This window comes from Citrus sinensis, chromosome 6, assembly GCF_022201045.2.
Source record: "Citrus sinensis cultivar Valencia sweet orange chromosome 6, DVS_A1.0, whole genome shotgun sequence".
NCBI lineage: Eukaryota > Viridiplantae > Streptophyta > Magnoliopsida > Sapindales > Rutaceae > Citrus > Citrus sinensis.
In genome coordinates, this window is record NC_068561.1 from 21,710,979 (window position 1) to 21,729,747 (window position 18,769).

At 33.5% G+C, this 18,769-nt stretch overlaps 1 protein-coding gene across 1 annotated transcript; it reads right to left on the bottom strand.

Annotated features, from left to right (window-relative positions):
• Positions 1–802: 802 nt before the first annotated feature.
• On the bottom strand, positions 803–11,932 carry LOC102612580 (serine/threonine-protein kinase CTR1). The gene is made up of 15 exons (XM_006481829.4): positions 11,095–11,932; positions 8,941–9,242; positions 8,713–8,857; positions 8,356–8,459; positions 7,616–7,824; positions 5,414–5,860; positions 5,210–5,250; positions 3,931–3,999; positions 3,746–3,846; positions 3,449–3,533; positions 3,219–3,317; positions 2,702–2,770; positions 2,460–2,591; positions 1,820–1,914; positions 803–1,722 (listed from the first exon to the last, which is right to left on the bottom strand). Exons 1-15 carry the CDS (start codon positions 11,692–11,694, stop codon positions 1,614–1,616), a joined length of 2,607 nt encoding a protein of 868 aa, XP_006481892.1. The 5' UTR covers positions 11,695–11,932; the 3' UTR covers positions 803–1,613.
• Between the last annotated feature and the right edge of the window lie 6,837 nt (positions 11,933–18,769).

The following is an 18,769-nucleotide window of genomic DNA, read 5'->3' on the forward strand; positions in this document are numbered from 1 at the left end:
GTGTAAAGATGTTGACTCCACAAATAGAATGGTCTAGTTCACACATTGAGAGTCCTTGATAACGTCTTTGCAGTTTTACTTTTAGAGATTATTTTTAGAAACGAAAATGATGGTCTAAGAAAAATGTTCTAACCAGTCTCAATTCCATTTCCAGATTGCTTTCAATACCATTCGTTAGTTGCGGTCACATTTTAAATTCAAAAACAACGTGCACGCACGAGTTTACGAAAATTAGTGAATGCGTTCGTTCACATATTATAAATGTGTTTTCATAGCATAACTGTTCTAGAACAACATTTCACTCAAAATTTTTTTTTTTTTTTTTAAATTCTGTCTTTTCGAAAACACAATCAAAAAAGTTTTCAACCGTTTTTTTTCCGGGTGGAAATAGAAACCATTTCTGGAGACGCAACAAAATAACTACGATTCGTTTCTTTTACAGCCACAAACTTCACACTTTCGTAAAATTCACTTATTTAGCGCCCCTCTTCGATTATGTGAATTTCATTCATTACGGGAGTTCCACTTTTGTTTTTGTTAGAAGTCTTCGCTGATATCCATGGAATCAGTAAAATTCACTTCACCATACTTGAAAAATTCGGAGAAATTACGTGAACAGGAGGAGATGAGAACTACCAGGGGCAAGGATGCCTACTTGCAATTGCAGGCTTGCAGCTGGTGAAGATATGTGACCTATATATATACATATACATATACATATACATATATATCAAAACAAATAAGAAAATCTCAAATTTATCTGTACCAACAAAAATATAAAAAAAGAAAATCTCAAGAGGTCTGCACCGACAAAAGCTGCTTCTCATTAACTAATTTATAGTTACAAATTTTACATACAAAATCATGAGAGACAGAATTATACAACTTTCCGAAATGACTAAAGTAAACAATCGATACAAACAATATCTTTTTGTGGGTGGTAAAGCGGATATTGGATTTCCAGCGTGCATAAAAAATCAGAATTCTCAATCAGCTGTGAGAACAGACATGTACAACAATGATTCTGCAACATATCACATTGAGGCCAGGGTAAGGATTTAGAAAATTTGAATGTTAAGCCTTCGACAAAACTTTGACGGAAGAAGAAATCCTTAACAATCTTGGGACAAAAAGAAGAATGGTGGTTCAGTTGCAAGACGAGAAGTAAGAAGAGCATGTTTAATCCCTGTGCAAGGAAATGCAACAATCCACTGTCCCGTTGTTCGAATATATTTGACACCCCGCCCATCCCCATAGTCTAACACAAATAATGATGGTTTAGTAGTTGCATGAAAACAGAAACGAATTTTAAGGGTGACAGTATATCACAAGGCTGTCTATCCTAAGCTTTTTCTACTTCTATTAAAATCAACAATATTCTGTCAACAAAGAGAATACAGACTCGGGGTATCACTCTGTATTTATAGATTAGAGCAAAGGGAAACAAGGGATAGACAACAAGAGAGAAAGAAAAAGTGAAAAAGAAGAAGAAGAATTGTAGAAGGAGCACCTCAGACTACCTAAACAGTTTGTCTCCTGCCAAACATCAAACCTCAATACGAAAAATGATGTATTTATGTGCATGAATAAGACCTCTCAGAGTTTCTCTCCCCTCAAGTAAGTAATGGCATGTCCGTAGGACTTGGCTGAGGCGTAGGAGATTTAATCAAAGGCCTTAATAATTCCATGATTGTGGAGAAGGATGGACGTTTCCAGGGCTCGCTGCAGTATAGCGTATATTGATGAGGTAAGTACCAAGAGGTAAAATAATCGAATGTCCCTCTAAATTTGTAATAACTTAAAACGCTTCCTTACTTACTTAGCCCAGCAAGCCTCAATTATGGAGGCCACATGGGGATTTACATTGCGCGGAATCTCAAGCCTCTTGCCCTTGAAACCAACAGCTGCTACAACCTACAAAAGTAGCATACATTGATCTAAGTCTCATGAAGAAAATTAATTCATCCAAATATAACTCAAAATTAAATGGATTACGCAAATGTTATGGAGTGCTAAACAGGAATACTGAAAAAGAGCATATTGAATAGGGAAACTTTTACTCTGTATAATAAGAGCTAGAGTTTTTGTATCTTGTGCAGATACATTATGAAAATATCATTCTCAAGCATGTCAACTAGAATGAAGTTAGAGCTTAGTTGGCAACAACTAAAATGAACTGAAGATCTCACTCGGTCTGTGATCTTGGGGTCAAAATCTAAGTTCTCAAACTGATCAAGACAGACAATTGTGCACCCTATTGGTTCGGTCCAACACACTGCTAATCAATGATACCAATATGATAATGTTATTTAGCAGTTCAAACTATTTACCGCCAATGAGACTTCTATCTTATGAAAACTTGATATTCACAATCATCACTTCTGCATGTCAAGTTTTTGTGTGATTACACATTGCAATTTGAAGATTTCATTTGCAACATTCAAATTAAAGCAACAAACCTGTGCCGGATTTAAGTTGCCCCAAGGTTGTTGCAGTGTTGCAAGCTCCCACAATATAACACCAAAGCTGTATATGTCTGACTTTTCGTTTGATGGCTCATCACGGAGAACTTCTGGTGCCATCCACTCAGGCTACCATGATGAAAGAAATATTCTCAATTTACTATTGCAATAAACAATTTGTATACCACCTAGAATCTAAGACATTGGAACATGCCGCGGTTAAGTTCTACAAAACTTACAGTCCCTGCTGCAGATTTTGATGACAGAAACGTGTTTGCCTTCAAGCGAGAAAGACCGAAATCGCAAACCTGGATGAACAGAGTTGATAATAAAAATTTAATTTCATAAAATGAAACAAAAATTGGAATCCCAGTAAACATGCATGTACTTCATCAGAAGATGTCAATCTAAACGAGCAACACCGAAACCAAAAGGAGAAGGAAAAATGCATGGTAAGTACTAAACAGAAGACACTGATAACTTTCAGCTGAAAATACAATAAGAATCTAATTTTAGCCTTTTGCAGTTGCCAGTTTCAAATTACATCCAAATTGGTCTATGGGACAATTGGAATATATTATGCTATTCACATAATATACAAGACAAATAAAACAATCAATTGAAGCTAACAAAGTAACAGGGTTGTTCCATTCACAGGTTTCGTGTCAGACAAAAATAAGCATGACAATTGATTGATTGGTTGATAAATGTTAATAATTGGTTTATCCGATACAAATGAGAAATTCATTGCCTTACCTTCACTGTATATTTTTTGTCAACCAAAAGATTTGGAGATTTTAAGTCTCTATGAACAATGGGAGGATTCCGTCTATGAAGATAATTCATCCCCTTTGCCTGCACCATAAAAAGTCACTAAGCTCGAAGTAGTTGACAAAAAGAACAAAATAATGTCTACATGAACAAGAAATTTGAAAACTGCCTCTGCAATACAAATGGGAAATGATATAAACTTATTTAAAACATACCACATCATAGGCCATGTTTAACCGGCGCCTTTCATCCAGCATCTCTCTCACACCAGGTTTATGCAAAAGCCTATACAAGCTACCTCTGCAATTCGAGGCCAATATATTAGATCCTACGTGACTTAAATCCTAAACTGATTAAGATGTATAAAAGAATATTGAGAAAGAGAAAAATGGTTTAGCCCTAAACTGATAAAGATGTATAAAGAATATTTAGAAGGAGAAAAATGGTTTAGCTTCTTTTCTTTTTTGTTTGCAAACTTTGGTGGTGGTAGCTCTAAGAAGAAATTCCAAAACCTTGATAAATATTCCGTCACTATGGACAAGTTTGGGGGCTGAGTGACTGCACCCATAAACAGAACAATATTTGGATGTCGTAGTCGCTTCATAATTGCAACCTAACAACAGAGGAAAGGAATTAAGAACCTTAAGTAACATAGATATTATATGCAGCATAGAACACAATATTAGCATCAGCAAACCTCTCTCAAAAATTCCTTGAACCGTTCTGCATGAAACTCTTGTTCCATGAGAATTTTCACAGCAACATCCTGAAATTATGAACAGATATAAATATTCAACACAATCTAATGGGGAAAAAAATTAATTTCAACATCAGATTTTAACCAATAATTCAATGTACCATTGAAATTTAAATGTTGAGAAACAAAACACAGCAATAAAACTGATATAGAATGAAACTATAAGAGTTCTAATTTAAGAGAGATCAGAACTAGAATCATAACTTATATTAGATGGAGTAGAAGATAAAAGGTGGAACACGCACTTCGAAATAAAGGGCCTCCTGGCATTAGCAAGTGCAAAAAAAAATAATAGATTGCATCTCCAAAATTTGTTGGTTTTGAGATCAAAGATTTATAGCTTAGGACTATATCATCCGAACATGAGTTAATTGGCTGGATCAGTTAAAAAAAAAAAAACTCCAAAAACACCAGTAAATACGAATATAAAAGGTAACTGTTCATTTAGCAGATTCAAGGCAAATGCAGAGTAACCAGGATACAAAACTATTTGATTGTAAAACGACATTCTAAGCTACATATAATTAACATAGTGCTAGGTTCTGGTGATCGTCCAGATGATGGATTCCCTCTGCAAGAACACAGCAAAGAGGAACTCCAATGTGTATGTTCAGAAACATTTTTATAATATGTAAAATGAAAACACATAACACATGTTTTTGGTACTACATTTGGATAAGAAAAGGAGTATTGTGTCTTCTAGAAAAAGCACAATTTGAAAATACACACAACCGTTCTATTCTCAAAACTGCAATACCAGAAATATTCTCAGGTCCTGAAAATGGATATTCAACAAACTTTTCCTTTTACAAAAACAGTTTCATAAAACGTCAGGGTAAGGTTAATAGGGCATCTAAAGCTCAGGTGCTGATACTTCATTCAGAAGGTTTATCAATAAAATCGGTGCATAATGTTTCGAGTTACACTAGCCACCGTAACATCTAGAACACAACCTGAAACAGTTAGGAATTTTACATTTATTTTCACCACTAATTAAGATCCATTTGATAGGCATATCGTATAAGTTCTTACTTATTCAGTGCCATTAAATGTTCATACACATCAAGAAATGTCATCTCCACATGAGGAGAAGCGTGCAAACTGTGAAGCCAAACAAGTTTCAACAACACAGCTACAATTACGAAGTACAACAAGACAGAGGCATCAAGTTTATGATATTCAGAAACATAACAGTATGAAAAACGGATAATTTACTTACCGATCCATGCCAGTCAGCATGGTGGACAGTGCCAAAAGAACCTGAAAATGCAGCAATTTGAATCTAAGTACTCTAGTACAACCTCTTGCACAAATAACAGGAAAAACTGCAGTGCAAGCTGAGACAACTATGCAGCCCATCCACAATATTAATAAATACATGATTTAACTCCAAATATTTCTTCAAGCAGCAGGAAACAAATACCTGCTCCTATTTTTTCTTTTAGGACAAGATCATTCCACGGAATGTCCAGATCATCCACATCAAAGGTGAACTCCTTGCTTGGTTTGCCGGGGACCAACTGACCACTCTCAGAAAATCTCAAATCTTTAGAAGCATCTACCCTTTGATCAATCGACGACAAGCCTGGTTGAGCATCTCTATGCCCAATAGGTTGGATATGCTTCAAAGGATTTGGATCTTTAACCATGTTTATCGAGTGTGTCATATTCTGAGTAGGATTACAGGAGTTAAAAAGTTCAAAATCTCTGTCATGACCACTTGTCCGACCTCCTTTTGGGGGGAGAGGTAACTGTGATTCACTGATGTTGGTAGAAAACTGCACAGGGTTATTTCTTTCTGTCCCCATCTTATTAGATGGCTTAGGATACATCGAGAATTTAGCACTTTCTTCTCCTTCAGCAGCAGAACCTGATAATACAAAAGTAAATTTAGTTGAACAACCTAGTTCGTGGACCATTGCACAATCATTTAGGCGAAGAAATAAAGAATAATTATAAAAAAGCGTGCTAAAACAATGTGATCTATGGAATCGACGAAAGGACTGAAAATAAACTGAAATGAGAAATTAAACCAATTCAATGCGAAAAAATTGGATCTTGTGCACTGGCCATCAGAGGACTCTACTTATATTCCAGGAAGGAAAGTCCAGTACTTTACTGCTTTATATTTGTCCGCCTTGCCTAAGGCTATCCATTCTAAAAACAGAGAAAAGAAGGAGGTTGGAACTTCCAAAGAACAATTAATTTTATACATTCGCCATCTATTGCAACAACTTTCAAGAGTTGAAAAGTTCAGAATTAATTGCATTTGTTAATAGTTATCTGTAGCAACCAGGAATTATTTAACAACTCAAAAGTCCAGCCTGATTCTTTCAACTCTTCTTCCTCCAATCCCCAGAGAGAGATAGAATGTAACCAAAATTCCGCCAAATCGTTGAGAAAAATGAATCAATTGTAGCAACAGTTAAAAACTTCCTCCTTCAACTTGACACAACGTGCAGCCATCACTTAATTCGAGTAAATATTCTTCCCAATATAAACTTGGAAGAGCCTCAATTTAGGTATGGAAGCATGGTGGACAAGACGTCATAGAATTCTGACAACGTTTAACAAAGGTCCAAGTGCCACTTGCAGCACCAGTAATCAATGATAGTAATTGGAGTCCTTTTAAGGTATGGCATTGTTTGTTAAGATAGTAGGACAGTTAGAACTGACAATATTAGGCCACAAGTCTTCATCATCATGTCTTCAGCAGTGAGGTCGTGAACCATAGTCTTGAGGACGGTATGAATAGAGGTGTTGTGGATGGGACTCCGAATCTCATATTGACAAGTTCGATAAAGTTTTCAAGTAATATCTAGGAACGATTAAACCATTAAAGCTAAGGTATTCCTTCCAAATTGTCAAATTTGTTAGAGCTTTAACTATTGTCAAGCCTTTATCTACTAACTTAAGATTTTGAGTCAAGTGTTAACGTAATATTGACCGCAGTTTGACCAATATGTCTATCATTCCAAGTGATTGCATTTTATTTAATATTTACATCAGTAATTACATGTGTCTTTGCTTTTTTATGGACTTGTTTCATAGCCTTGCATGAGAAAGGGCCTAATAAAGCTTAAAAACTATTGTTGAATCCTTACCTATGAGCCTAAGCTTGAGGATCATGAGGTAACTTGACAACACTAAGTTCTTTACAAAATCACTAATATCACATTTTGCATTTTTGAAATAAAATTACTACCTCAGCTAGTAAGTCATTTGTCATCAGACGAATGTTTTTATATCGAATCCTACTCACAATAAGACGAGAGGTTTATAGGATATGGGAGAACTATTTTCCTTTGTACAATCTATTGCCCCAAAGTGTCTTTGAAAAAATGATAAGAGGAATTAGAAAGAAACGACTGACAAAATTTATATAATGTATAAATTTATAAATTTTGGACGTTGGATTCAATCCAATTGCCAAATTCCATTTGGACTTATTTCCTGACATATGGACCCACTTTCTGACTTTTATAAGGCCAAATACAATTTGGCTGTTGGATTGAATCCAACGGCCAAAATTGGTATCCTACAATTTAGTTCCTGCATTGGTAGCCCATTCGAAACACACATTTTTGTAGCAGCTGCCTGTTTATTAACTAGTTAGAGAAATTACCTGTTGATGCCTCCTCAAATACAAGATTTAGAGATTGACAGTCCGAAAAAAACTGTTTGGCCAGCAACCTGAAATCAATGGTAGGTTCAGCTTGTCTGAGTCGAGGAAAACGCAAGGGTGAAGCAATTGAGATGGAAGATGGACCATTGAGCAAGGAATCAGGAACGCACAAGTGACCTGGCTTCCCTATCAAATCAACTAGACACTCCCTGAAATCAGATAATATGCTTCATGAGATGTTTACAGAATTTTGTCAACACTTCAATATGTCAAGCACCACCTAAGTATCCTATGATTAAAGCTATCATGTTAATTAGACATTAAATTTTATTTCATAAAGTAGGTTAGCATTTTTTTTTTTTTTTTTGGACAAGCTAGAGCTACAGAAGCAGCTAACTCTCAGCAGTTTCAATGTTCCAATCAGCAAAAAGAAACATCCACTCAGTAGATGCCCCATTTTATTTGTTTTTTCAATTGGAATCTTCACCACGAATTGATTGCTAAAAATCCTAGCAACATTAAACTCACAAACAAATAATATTTCTTGGCATTGTACGATTTATTTGAACTTTAAAATGTTTACTAACACACGCTGCACAAAAAATGTAGGCAAAACACAAACAATGTTAAAAACTTTTGCAACCTCAATTACATAAGTTCACTATTCCACTACATAAACTTAGCCACTGATTAACTACTTTACAACATTAACAGATACCATGGTTGACGATAAAACACACCTGTCAAGACCAAATCGAACAAGACAAGAGGAAGCATCTTCCCTTTTGCAATATTTGCAGCCCTTTGCAATTCGACATGGTAAGTCAATTGCATCAGCAAGCACCTGCAAAAATAATACTTGTATTCACCATCCATCCATTTGTATTTCAATGAAAACTGTGTAAACCACAAAAATTTTACTCCTTAAATACAGTAAGGGCATCAGCAAATCCAATAAAAACAAAACAGATTTGAAGATGCATACGAGAATAGAAAATAATCCAAATTAAATGAACATGTCAAGATAGCCTCAACTACAGGAAAGTTCAGAACATCTTATTGAAGTATAAACAAATGAGACAATATCGGGATCTTACTTTGAATAATAAAGTTCGATGTCTGCAGAGGCCAATTGATAGGCTACCTATAGGAACAACTACAGACCCTAAGCAATCTTTTATATCATCACTGCACTCCCTCCAGATGGGAACAAAGTCATCTTCACCTGTTGTAGCTGAACCCCTTTTGATAGAAATAAATGCTTAATAAGCAATTACATTGATAGGCTCTTCTAACATGTGAATATAATGTTTACAACTACTTACCCCATGCGATTGCAAACAAGCTTTGCCAGCTGATCGACAACCTCTTGTGTGGTTATACAAGTGCAAGAAATGTTCACAACTCTGTTCTGAAGTTCCTTTAAGCTAGGATCGCTACGGCGATCAATCAAAACCACTTCAATTAAAGAATCAGAACTGGGATCAACAGACCGTAGAGATTCAATAGATGGAATACGACCATTCTCGTTCATATCAGTGCACACCGTCCAAACATATGGATTTACTCCATGAATTAGATAAAATCCATCAGGAACTTTGTCGAAATATGATAAGCATCCATTCACCTGAAGCACATTACATAAACAAGGCAGGAAATTTTAACTTGAAATACATGTTAATAATAAAATAAAATAGCAATAAACAATTGATTCTTTTTCTGGTTAGTTAAAATGTTGGAGGAAAAAGAAAAAGTGAATCTATTTTTCCATATTGTTAAATGAAACTTAGCCCAATTAGACTAAATATTATAGTTAGGCTTATTCTAGATGCAATGGCGACATGTATAATACCTATTAAGCAAACTCCATTTGAAGTTGTATCACACTCAAATCCCCAAGTTTAACTGAACTCTTTTGCCTCATCCTAAAGCACCCATGTCAATAAGACAGGGGGCATACCTACCAAACACATGAAATTAATGGAAAATGAACATCATATAAATAAATAGAACAATCAAATACACACCCATATCCAAATCAATTTAGCACAAAACTTGCCACTTATTCCCTTCACAACCCTTTTTTATGTTTCAAGTCCTAAGTGTAGAGTAATAATTTTTTTTAAAAAAAGTCTGAATTGAAAGGAGATCTCAAACAACACTCTGACTGCATCATCCCTTGGAAGCAATTATGATAGATCGTGCACTCGACATTCTCCAATGCCTTTCCTTTTGCATTGTTATCATACAAGGTTAAACCATCCCTAACAATAACATAACCAGCACCATATAACTTCAACCGCATATCAATTGAGGACACAAGGAATCTATGTTGGCATAGACCATTCACACTTTTAGGTTTTGCAATTATTATTTAATTCACACGTTTAAGAAACAGCTTAGTAGTTTTTTATGTTGAATAGGTTTTATATTTGACATAACGAAGTCCATTTCCGAAGATTTTGAGATCACATTTCGTACACAGTTTAGCCATTATAAATAGGCCATTGTTTTTCATTTCAAGTAGACTTGATGATTATCGAATGGAATAGTATAATTTCTTCCGTATTTCCTTTTGTCATTTCTCTTATTTCTCCCTACATTTCTCTCATTTCTTCTGGTTTCTAACGCATTCTACTGTTTCTTCTATTTTCTCACTTTTCTATCTTTGCTATCTTAGTAGGACACAACAATTGGAAGACGAGAGCTATCTAAGTGGTCACTCCCACACAGATGCGGAGCATGGTAAATGTTTCCTTAGCATAAATTGCTTGCTTTAAAAAAAAAAAAAAAAGAGAGACTGATATTTTTCTTTCTAGAGTTTTTATTGAGATACCAAATTCAGGTTCTTTAGTCTTCTGAATGCTCTTAATGACAAATGAGTAAAAGAATTCATGGAATAAATTTATATTATAAAGATAGATCTTTCTTCGAAATTTTGATCAACATATGACAAATATCACACCCACCAATAGCCATGCATTCCAACATTTTGGGTTATTCATAAACAAATTACATCTCTCACAACAGTAACCAATGCTCGTTATTCCCTCGCTATATTTGATGTCTCCTCATCCATTTTCATCATAAGAAACAATCCAATAGGTGCTCCTAATAAATAATTTCACGCATGACAGCATCTTCTCAAACAACTTCTCTCCTCTTTTCCTCTGAATACCATCCCACCATATTACGTCTCCAACTTCTATGAAATACATTCATTTTGCTCCTCCAAATAGTGAAAATGTCAAATAACTATGCAACAAAATCCAAGGAATAATTACAATGATCATTTCATGTCCACTGCAGATGTTCACCCTCAATAAAGAGACATTTGCCTAGCTACCATTATCAGTGAGCACTCAGTTCATATCTACAGTTTATTTCACAGACAGTATATTTAAGTAGCTCTGAAAAAACAAACATCTATCAAAATCATAACCTAAAGTGAAAAGCAACCGCCAATAATAAAAACTCACCCAAAAACGATGTGAAATAGCCTCTGGCGAGCTTGCGGGCCCAGACCTTAACGCGGACTCATCAGGAACTGGATCCAAAAAATTCGGATCATCAGCGCAAGTGGCTTCTGACGACAGCCTCAGCGCCAACGCCAACTGTAACTGATAACTCTCTTCAGTCTGCTGGGCCCAGCTTTTCCCCGACGAGGAGCCATCAGTCACCGGCGCCGACTGCTTGGTTTTAAAATCACCGCCACCGATTTTGAACACGTCACCAAACGAATCGATCTCGTTGGCAGCCGGTCCAGATAAATTCTGAACAAAATACTCTCCCGAAAGCGAGCTCTCTCCGAAGCTGCTCCCGCTAGATTGCCGCTGTAGACCTCCGATCGATGTAGTGTACAAGTTTCCAATTCGGTTTAACTGTTGGCTCAATTTATGATCAGCTCCGCCACTGCTTGTGTCCCAATCAAAAGGTCTATCGAGTTTCGATTTATTGTTGTTATTGTTTTTGCCATCGCCGGATTGAGACTCGTAAAACGATGTTGTACCAACGGATAACTGATCGTCAGGATACTGGCTGAGGAGAGAGTAGTTGGATCGTCTACCGGGCATTTCCATTGAGATTTTCTGTCACAAAACCCTAGAAACCGCCATAGTTGAAGAAGCGTCGCTGGTATTGTAAAAGCTTTTTCTCTCTTTTATTTTTTATTTTAATTTTTAATTTTTTAAAATATTGGTTTTATTTCCTTTGGTCGCCGTAGAATTTTTTGATACATCGGAGCTTGAGAGAGAAATGTAAGGTTATATTCGGTGGCGTAATCGTAATATTCTCCTGTTACTTTTTTGTTTCGTTAATTTTGAAATTTTTTTAATGTATATTAAAATGTGCAGTTTTGGAGTGAGCCGAAACCCCCGATTTATCGTTCACACGCTGCTGATTGGTCTGTCACCTTTTTAGTTTCTCATTATTATTATTATTATGGGCTGCGCTGTGTTAGGGGCCAGTCCACCTCCACCTGCAGGCTGATACATTCTGATTCTGGAATGTGAATGAACACATTGACTCTTGATGCTTGTACTAAACGGGTAATTTTCCTATGTTGCAGTTCCAAGACAATTTACTCATGATTCACGATTCTGCGCGCTCAACCCCGCAAGCTTCCAAAAAGAGTAAATTATTAGATACCACCCTGTGTTTTACTGAATTATCAACATCATTTAAAAGTTCATCTTTGTTATCGGTAAGAAGTAATAATTTTGGTCCATTTCTTGGTTTCCTTTCCATCCAGCCTATTAACTGCTCTTTTTAAAGTGTTTTCCCACCCATATTGGCTGCATACATTGAACATTCTTCAAATGAATAATTACACAAAATGATCAATGTCGCAGTCTTTTTAAATTATTGTGATTTCGTGGTTAGAACAACTGTCCTTCACTTATGTGAGTGCAGTTGTTCAACCTCCTATAAACGCATTATCGAGGAATTTATTCCTTTCTCAATTATTAATAATTGAGTGAAGACAGTCTTCTCCATTACTAAATCTGAGTGGAATAAACATCCTTAAATATTAATGAGGGTAAAAATTTAGACGGTACTTTACAAGAATTGATATAAATTAGCCTTAGTAATAGTCTGATTTATAAATATCAATTGTAATCTCATATAATATGAGTTATAATTTTAAACAATAGTCTCACGTAATTTTAAAAAAAAAAAAAAAACTATTGCCATTTTGCGTACATTGAACCTTTCAAATGTAAAACAATATGAAGTGGTCCAAATTAATCCAAGAAGAATGCCGTGCATCTATATTTTATATCTTTTATTTTAATCCTCTTGTTGGACCAATTTGACAGCGAACCAAGTGTGTTTTTTTTTTCCCCCAACTTGACCAAGTTGATCGTAAAGATCATAATCATAGATTTTCTTCCCCTTCTTTTATAACCTCTTCTATATAACTGGAACTGTTTGAAATTAAAAAAGCTGGGTTTGGTACGTCGTCGGCTTCCAAGGGAATCTTAAGCTGGGAAGAAAATTTATTTATTTTATTATTACTATTATATGAAAATTTTAATATTAGATAAAAACAAGATGATTGACTGTGGTTTGTTTAGTATTACATGTTAGATAAATTTACATTCGACAACCACCAGTTAAAGTCTTCTTGAGTACATATATATGTTGGATATTTTTTTTCCTTCTCTCTCTGTAATTGTTTAGAATCCGATCCAGACTGTTTTGGGTCCTTATATAATTATACATATTGGCTGCTGATGTAGGATATAATTAGGTTGGATCTCTTATCAGAATGGTAATTGACTAATTGTTGTGTTACTTGAGCCTTTTGTTCCTTACGTGGGTAAGCTTGTTTTTTATTTTTTATTTTCCAGAGTTGACCTAAGGTTGTTTGTATGCTTTCTCAATAGAAACAAGGGACTTTAGGGCGATTATATTACTTGTTCAATAACCTTGATCGATAAAAATTTTAACAAATAGTCTCTCTAATCTTTTTTATTTCATTTGTCGTTGTGTTTTTACTGAAATAATTTGTTGTGCATTTACACTTTTCGATTGTTTTTCGTAATAAATTATTCTTTTTTCTTGTAATAAATTTTTTTCTTTTTTGTTGTAAATTATACACTTTTCAATTATAGTTTTAAAAATAATTATTGCTAGCTACTTTGTACAAGTAATTAGCCGTGAACAAAATCAGTTAAATATTTAATAAAATTTATTTTTTAAAAATAGTCGTACATATTTAATAAATCTTAATATTAAACTACTATAAGAATGCAGGTGACTGAATTGAACATAATATTAAATAAAATTTAACTAAACATTTTTTAATACTAACTAAACATTATGTAAATAATTTTTGTTGTGTACCCATAATGATAACTAAAACAAATATTTTATATTATTAATTTTATTTTTATTTTGTTATCTCAATAGAATTGGTAACAACAATAATTTATTTAAAATTAATGATTTTATCTCTTAATTAATAAAGATAATTTTAAATTTTTATTATATTTACGAGAATATATATTAAATTGCATCAAGTATAAAATAATTTTCAAAATTAAATTTTAAAAAATTATTTCTTTCATACTTTTTAAACTTTACTATAAGATAAAATTATTTTACTAAAAATAATTTTTTAATTTTTTTAAATCTCTAAAATGCAATCCCAAGTTTACAGTCTTATTGAACATTTTTATCCATTCAATTTGAAACTTGATATAATTATCCATAGATCCTGTCATGTTGATGTGATGATAATAATAGTAATCAATCAATCAATCAATAACCTTTTCTCCGGTTCAATAAAATGAAATATTCCAAAACTTTCTCTTGACTACCTTGTACTTTCATATTAAAAATAAATAAATAAATAAACACCACGGAATCTCCCTTTGAATTGGGTCATCCTCAGAAATCAACAATTTTGTTTCAAACTCTACAGAAACGGGAAATTTACAGAACTAACTTTAAAACTTTAACAATTTTCAAATTTAACCTATCTAATTTTTTCCTATCATAACTAACCAAATGCCCTACTTTTCGACTAAATTATACTCATCACTTTCATCAAATTTATAAATATATGCCACTTGAGAAATTCCAACACAACTAAATACTTTCAACCCTCAACAACTTAACAAATTTTCATCACTCTCAATAAATCAACAAATTCTATCAAACAAGTATTGCATAAGTTAATATATAATCAACTAACAACTACTTAGAGAGTTTTCTTAGAGTTAGTGTATGCTCTTACACTATATAAAATTTTAATATATTGATTTTATCAACTAAGTTCAAAATTAAAATGAGTTTTGCTGCCAATGTTATTATTTTTCATTCATAAAACAATGTAGATAGTTAAAGTTCTTAGTTTGAGTTGAGAAATCAAGATAAATGATTGAAAACACTAAAAACTCGAGTAAAAAACAAAACTCATAACAAGTGAGATAAATAGTGGGACATGTGTCTGTCGCACATAAACACAGCTCGATGCCCCTGTCCCAAGCACCCATCGCCAAATTTTCATTCCATTGTATGTAAAATAATACACATAACTCAACAAAACCCTCATCACACTTTCATTATACAAAAACTAAATATAAATTTTCTTTGAGAAATTTCATCAAACACCTAATATGCGATATTTATAACTCATCATTTTAACTAAATATTGTTTTAATACACCACTCCAACAATCTATAATCATCTAAAATCCCAATCAAATACACTCAAATCATTATAAAATATTGAAGTTCGCTTGCCTAGGGTTTGAAGTCTTTTCAACTTCTTGGATTCATTTCCGGTTCAATTTATTCGATTCTTTTTTACGTTTAGTTTATTGTCGCCGTCTCAGTCGCTATTGGTGTCGCCATTGCCATTGCTGATCGCCGGTCACCGTTCAAGAGCACAAACTTGTAGTGTGGCTAGAATTTTAGGGCAAAAAAAAAAATTTGATTTTTAGATAATTATGATAGGAAAAAAATTGGGTGGGTTAAATTTAAAAATTGTAAAAGTTTTAAGATTTTTGTTTTTGTAAATTTCCCTACTGAAACTGGCTCAGCTCAAAATCCTTGCAACGATCAAGTTGTTCGCACAACTTGATCAACTATACTTTGTAGCCCTAGAATTTTAAGTCATATATTTCAAATAAATCCCAAATATACCGTCAAATGCTTTGGAATTTTGTACTATAATAAACACAGGCCAATTTGGTAAAACTGACTGCTTACAGCTAACGCCAAAAATGATTAAAAAAAAAACATTAATGTGAGGGACATGTTCAATGAATCTTAAGCCGTAGGATTTTTTCTGTTGTATATATGTCCAAGTTGGCAATGCTTGGCAGCTTGTCAGCGTAGAAATTACTGAGTTCTGACACTAGTTTACTTCGATGGTTGGCAAATCTTTTAAGGCTCGTGACTGATGCTTCTTAATTAGAATTAATCTTTCTGAATCTTAGTTTAATTATTTTATTGCTTCATGCAATTGTTAGATCAATTCGTAGACGGTCGGGTAATAACAAACTCATTAGATGATAACTTCTTCTTCTTCTTTTTTTTTTTTTTTTTATTGCTTTCGGGTTTAATAGAATTTGAATTAGTGATTTTCTCTCCGAAGGTTCGGATTTAAATTTCGAACACGGAATATGTTACATCTGCCCCCTTTTTTTTTAAGTTACATTGGACAAAAAATTATAATAGAGTTTGAATGCTAATAAGTGAATTTTTTTAGAAATTAAATTAAGTATGTCTAACAAGTTACATGATTAAAAACATTTAATAATATCGTGTTTAGAAAATTTATAAATACGATGAATTCGTGTGAACACAAGTTTGACACAACACACTCATTTAAATTACTTAATTATACGGTTTAAATTATAATTAACTACAGGGTTAGACTAATCTAAATTACTCGATTATACAACTTAAATTATGTTTAGCTATAGGGATACACTAATCTAAATTATTCAATCAAACAGCTTAAATTATATTTAACTAAAGGGCTCGACTATTTTATATGTAATATAACAAACACAAATTCATGAATTGTCAACCATAACAACTAATTTTTTAGAGTTTTGGTGATAATTCAAGAGTTGCCGTATGTTATATAACATATCATGATCCTTTACTAAAGCACGATCGGCAGTAATACATTACACGCTACAGATGAAATTCGTTATTGAATTATAGACGAAATATATAAATTTTACAATTTATTTACAGGAGGGCCGGGTCGTTGGGAGTCCAACTCGCTCATTGGCGGAATGGATCTAAATTTGTCCACCGAAATTGGGTCTTCTTGGGGTGCCATTTCACATTGGCCCAAAAAAGGATTTTGCCAGTTTGACCCATTGTAATTAAATAATTTCAGTTTTGCCAAAAGTACAATTTTTCTCCCAAATACCTTCAGGTGGATTGCACATGTGGTGCGGGACGTCGCACGTGCAAGTTATGATTTGGGGGGCTGTAGAGAGTATAAAGCCTCAACTCATTGTTTGTCACTCGCGGTATTGCGCCCCATAAGGTATGCGATTAAAAAACTCAAACAAAGTACTACTTTTAGTTTTGGACCTATCTTAAAATTGTAGTCCTCTCATGGTCATAAAAGACTCAAAACTTCAATTTAAATGAAGAATAAGTGAGGATTGAGGAAGTATTTTACCAATTCAAGTTGTTAAATACTTTTATATGATATTAAAATGAGATGGGATTATAAATTTTTACTATATACACTCAAGAAGATCCCAAAATACCCCCCCCCCCTCTCTCTCTCTTTTGTTTTTAACTTTGCACACCATGCGTATATAACATGAAAACATCTCATAAAGGATATTTCATTACTTTTTAGATTTTTATATTCAAAATTCTCTAATATTTCAAGAACTCTATTTATGGGTGATTGTTTTAAGCATTTTTTTTACACAGAGAATTATTTTTTTATACAGAAAACTAACTTGAAATCTTTTAGATTTATTAATGAATTATTGAGTTGATTACTTTTAATCTCTCCATTTTATTAAGATGTGCCACAATTTATGTTGAATGGGTGTAGACTTATAAGAATATCTTTTTTTGATTTAATAAAATTAAGTTGGCCTTTTGTAATAAATTACTCTAAGAATATTTTAATAATATTACACATTTAACTAAAATTAAAGCGGTCGAAATATTGTTGTTAAAGTGTAAATAATCTCCCATTAAAAATATCGTCAAATTTAATTAAAATAACGTATCTAATATTATAAATATCTTGCTAGTTATGACTGTGATAAATTACAGTTGGATACACTGGACTCACCACGTCAGTTTCCTCGCCAAATCCATATGGGCCCACTACTCGCCACGTACCGCGCGTCTGTTCAAACACCCTGCGCTCAGTTTTCAATAGAAATTAGGAGGGAAACTTCACGAAAAAAATTTGGCGGCACTCTTCGACTTCATCTCCCTCCACTATATTCGATGCAAGTGGCTGCTCTCTCCTTCTCCGTCTTCTACTTTTCATTTCACCACACCAGTATTCAAATTCAAAGCTATGTTCTTACTTCATCATCAGCATTTTCAGATTTAATTTTACCCCTCACATTCACAGATACCTTCTTGCTCTCTTCATCGTAATACTCCATCGATGATATTTTGAGGTTTGATTTTATCTGTTCCGATTAGAATTCATGTTTTCTTTGATAATCTCTTTTATATTCAGATCGAATTGCATCTACGTTGATACGACTATTTTCTTTCCGAGTAAGTGGTAACCAAAGTAAACGATTTTTTTTTTTTTGGGTTTAAATTAGGAACTTCATTGATTATGAAAAAAAATACAGCTGAATGATTTTGTTGCGAATTTTCTTTTGGAGAATTGTGAGGTTTTATACGATCTTAAATTTGGAAGTTTGTTTAGATATATATATTTTTTCTTAATGAATTTTATCGTTTATTTTTTTGGAAAATGAGCTCTTCGTCTTTATTTTGACTAAAAGTTCAATCTGAATTGCAGCCAAGTTCACATTAAACAATTCCTAGGAAGCTGAAAGGATCGGTTATATATTGTTCACAGCACAAAATTCTCAGTGAGTTTTATCCTGTCTCTTTATCCTTACTATTCTTGAATGCTGTTTCATATATATAAATATATACATGATCCAGAAATGATCATTGCAAT

Bases quoted from the DNA above. Each gene is read 5' to 3' on its own strand.
- LOC102612580 (XM_006481829.4), bottom strand. From the start codon at position 11,694: ATGGAAATGCCCGGTAGACGATCCAACTACTCTCTCCTCAGCCAGTAT. The intron at 8,858-8,940 runs GTAAGTAGTTGT...TTCTATCAAAAG, and splicing joins CTTGTTTGCAATCGCATGGG to GGGTTCAGCTACAACAGGTG. The intron at 4,000-5,209 runs GTAAGTAAATTA...TCATAATTTCAG, and splicing joins ATGCTGACTGGCATGGATCG to GATGTTGCTGTGAAAATTCT.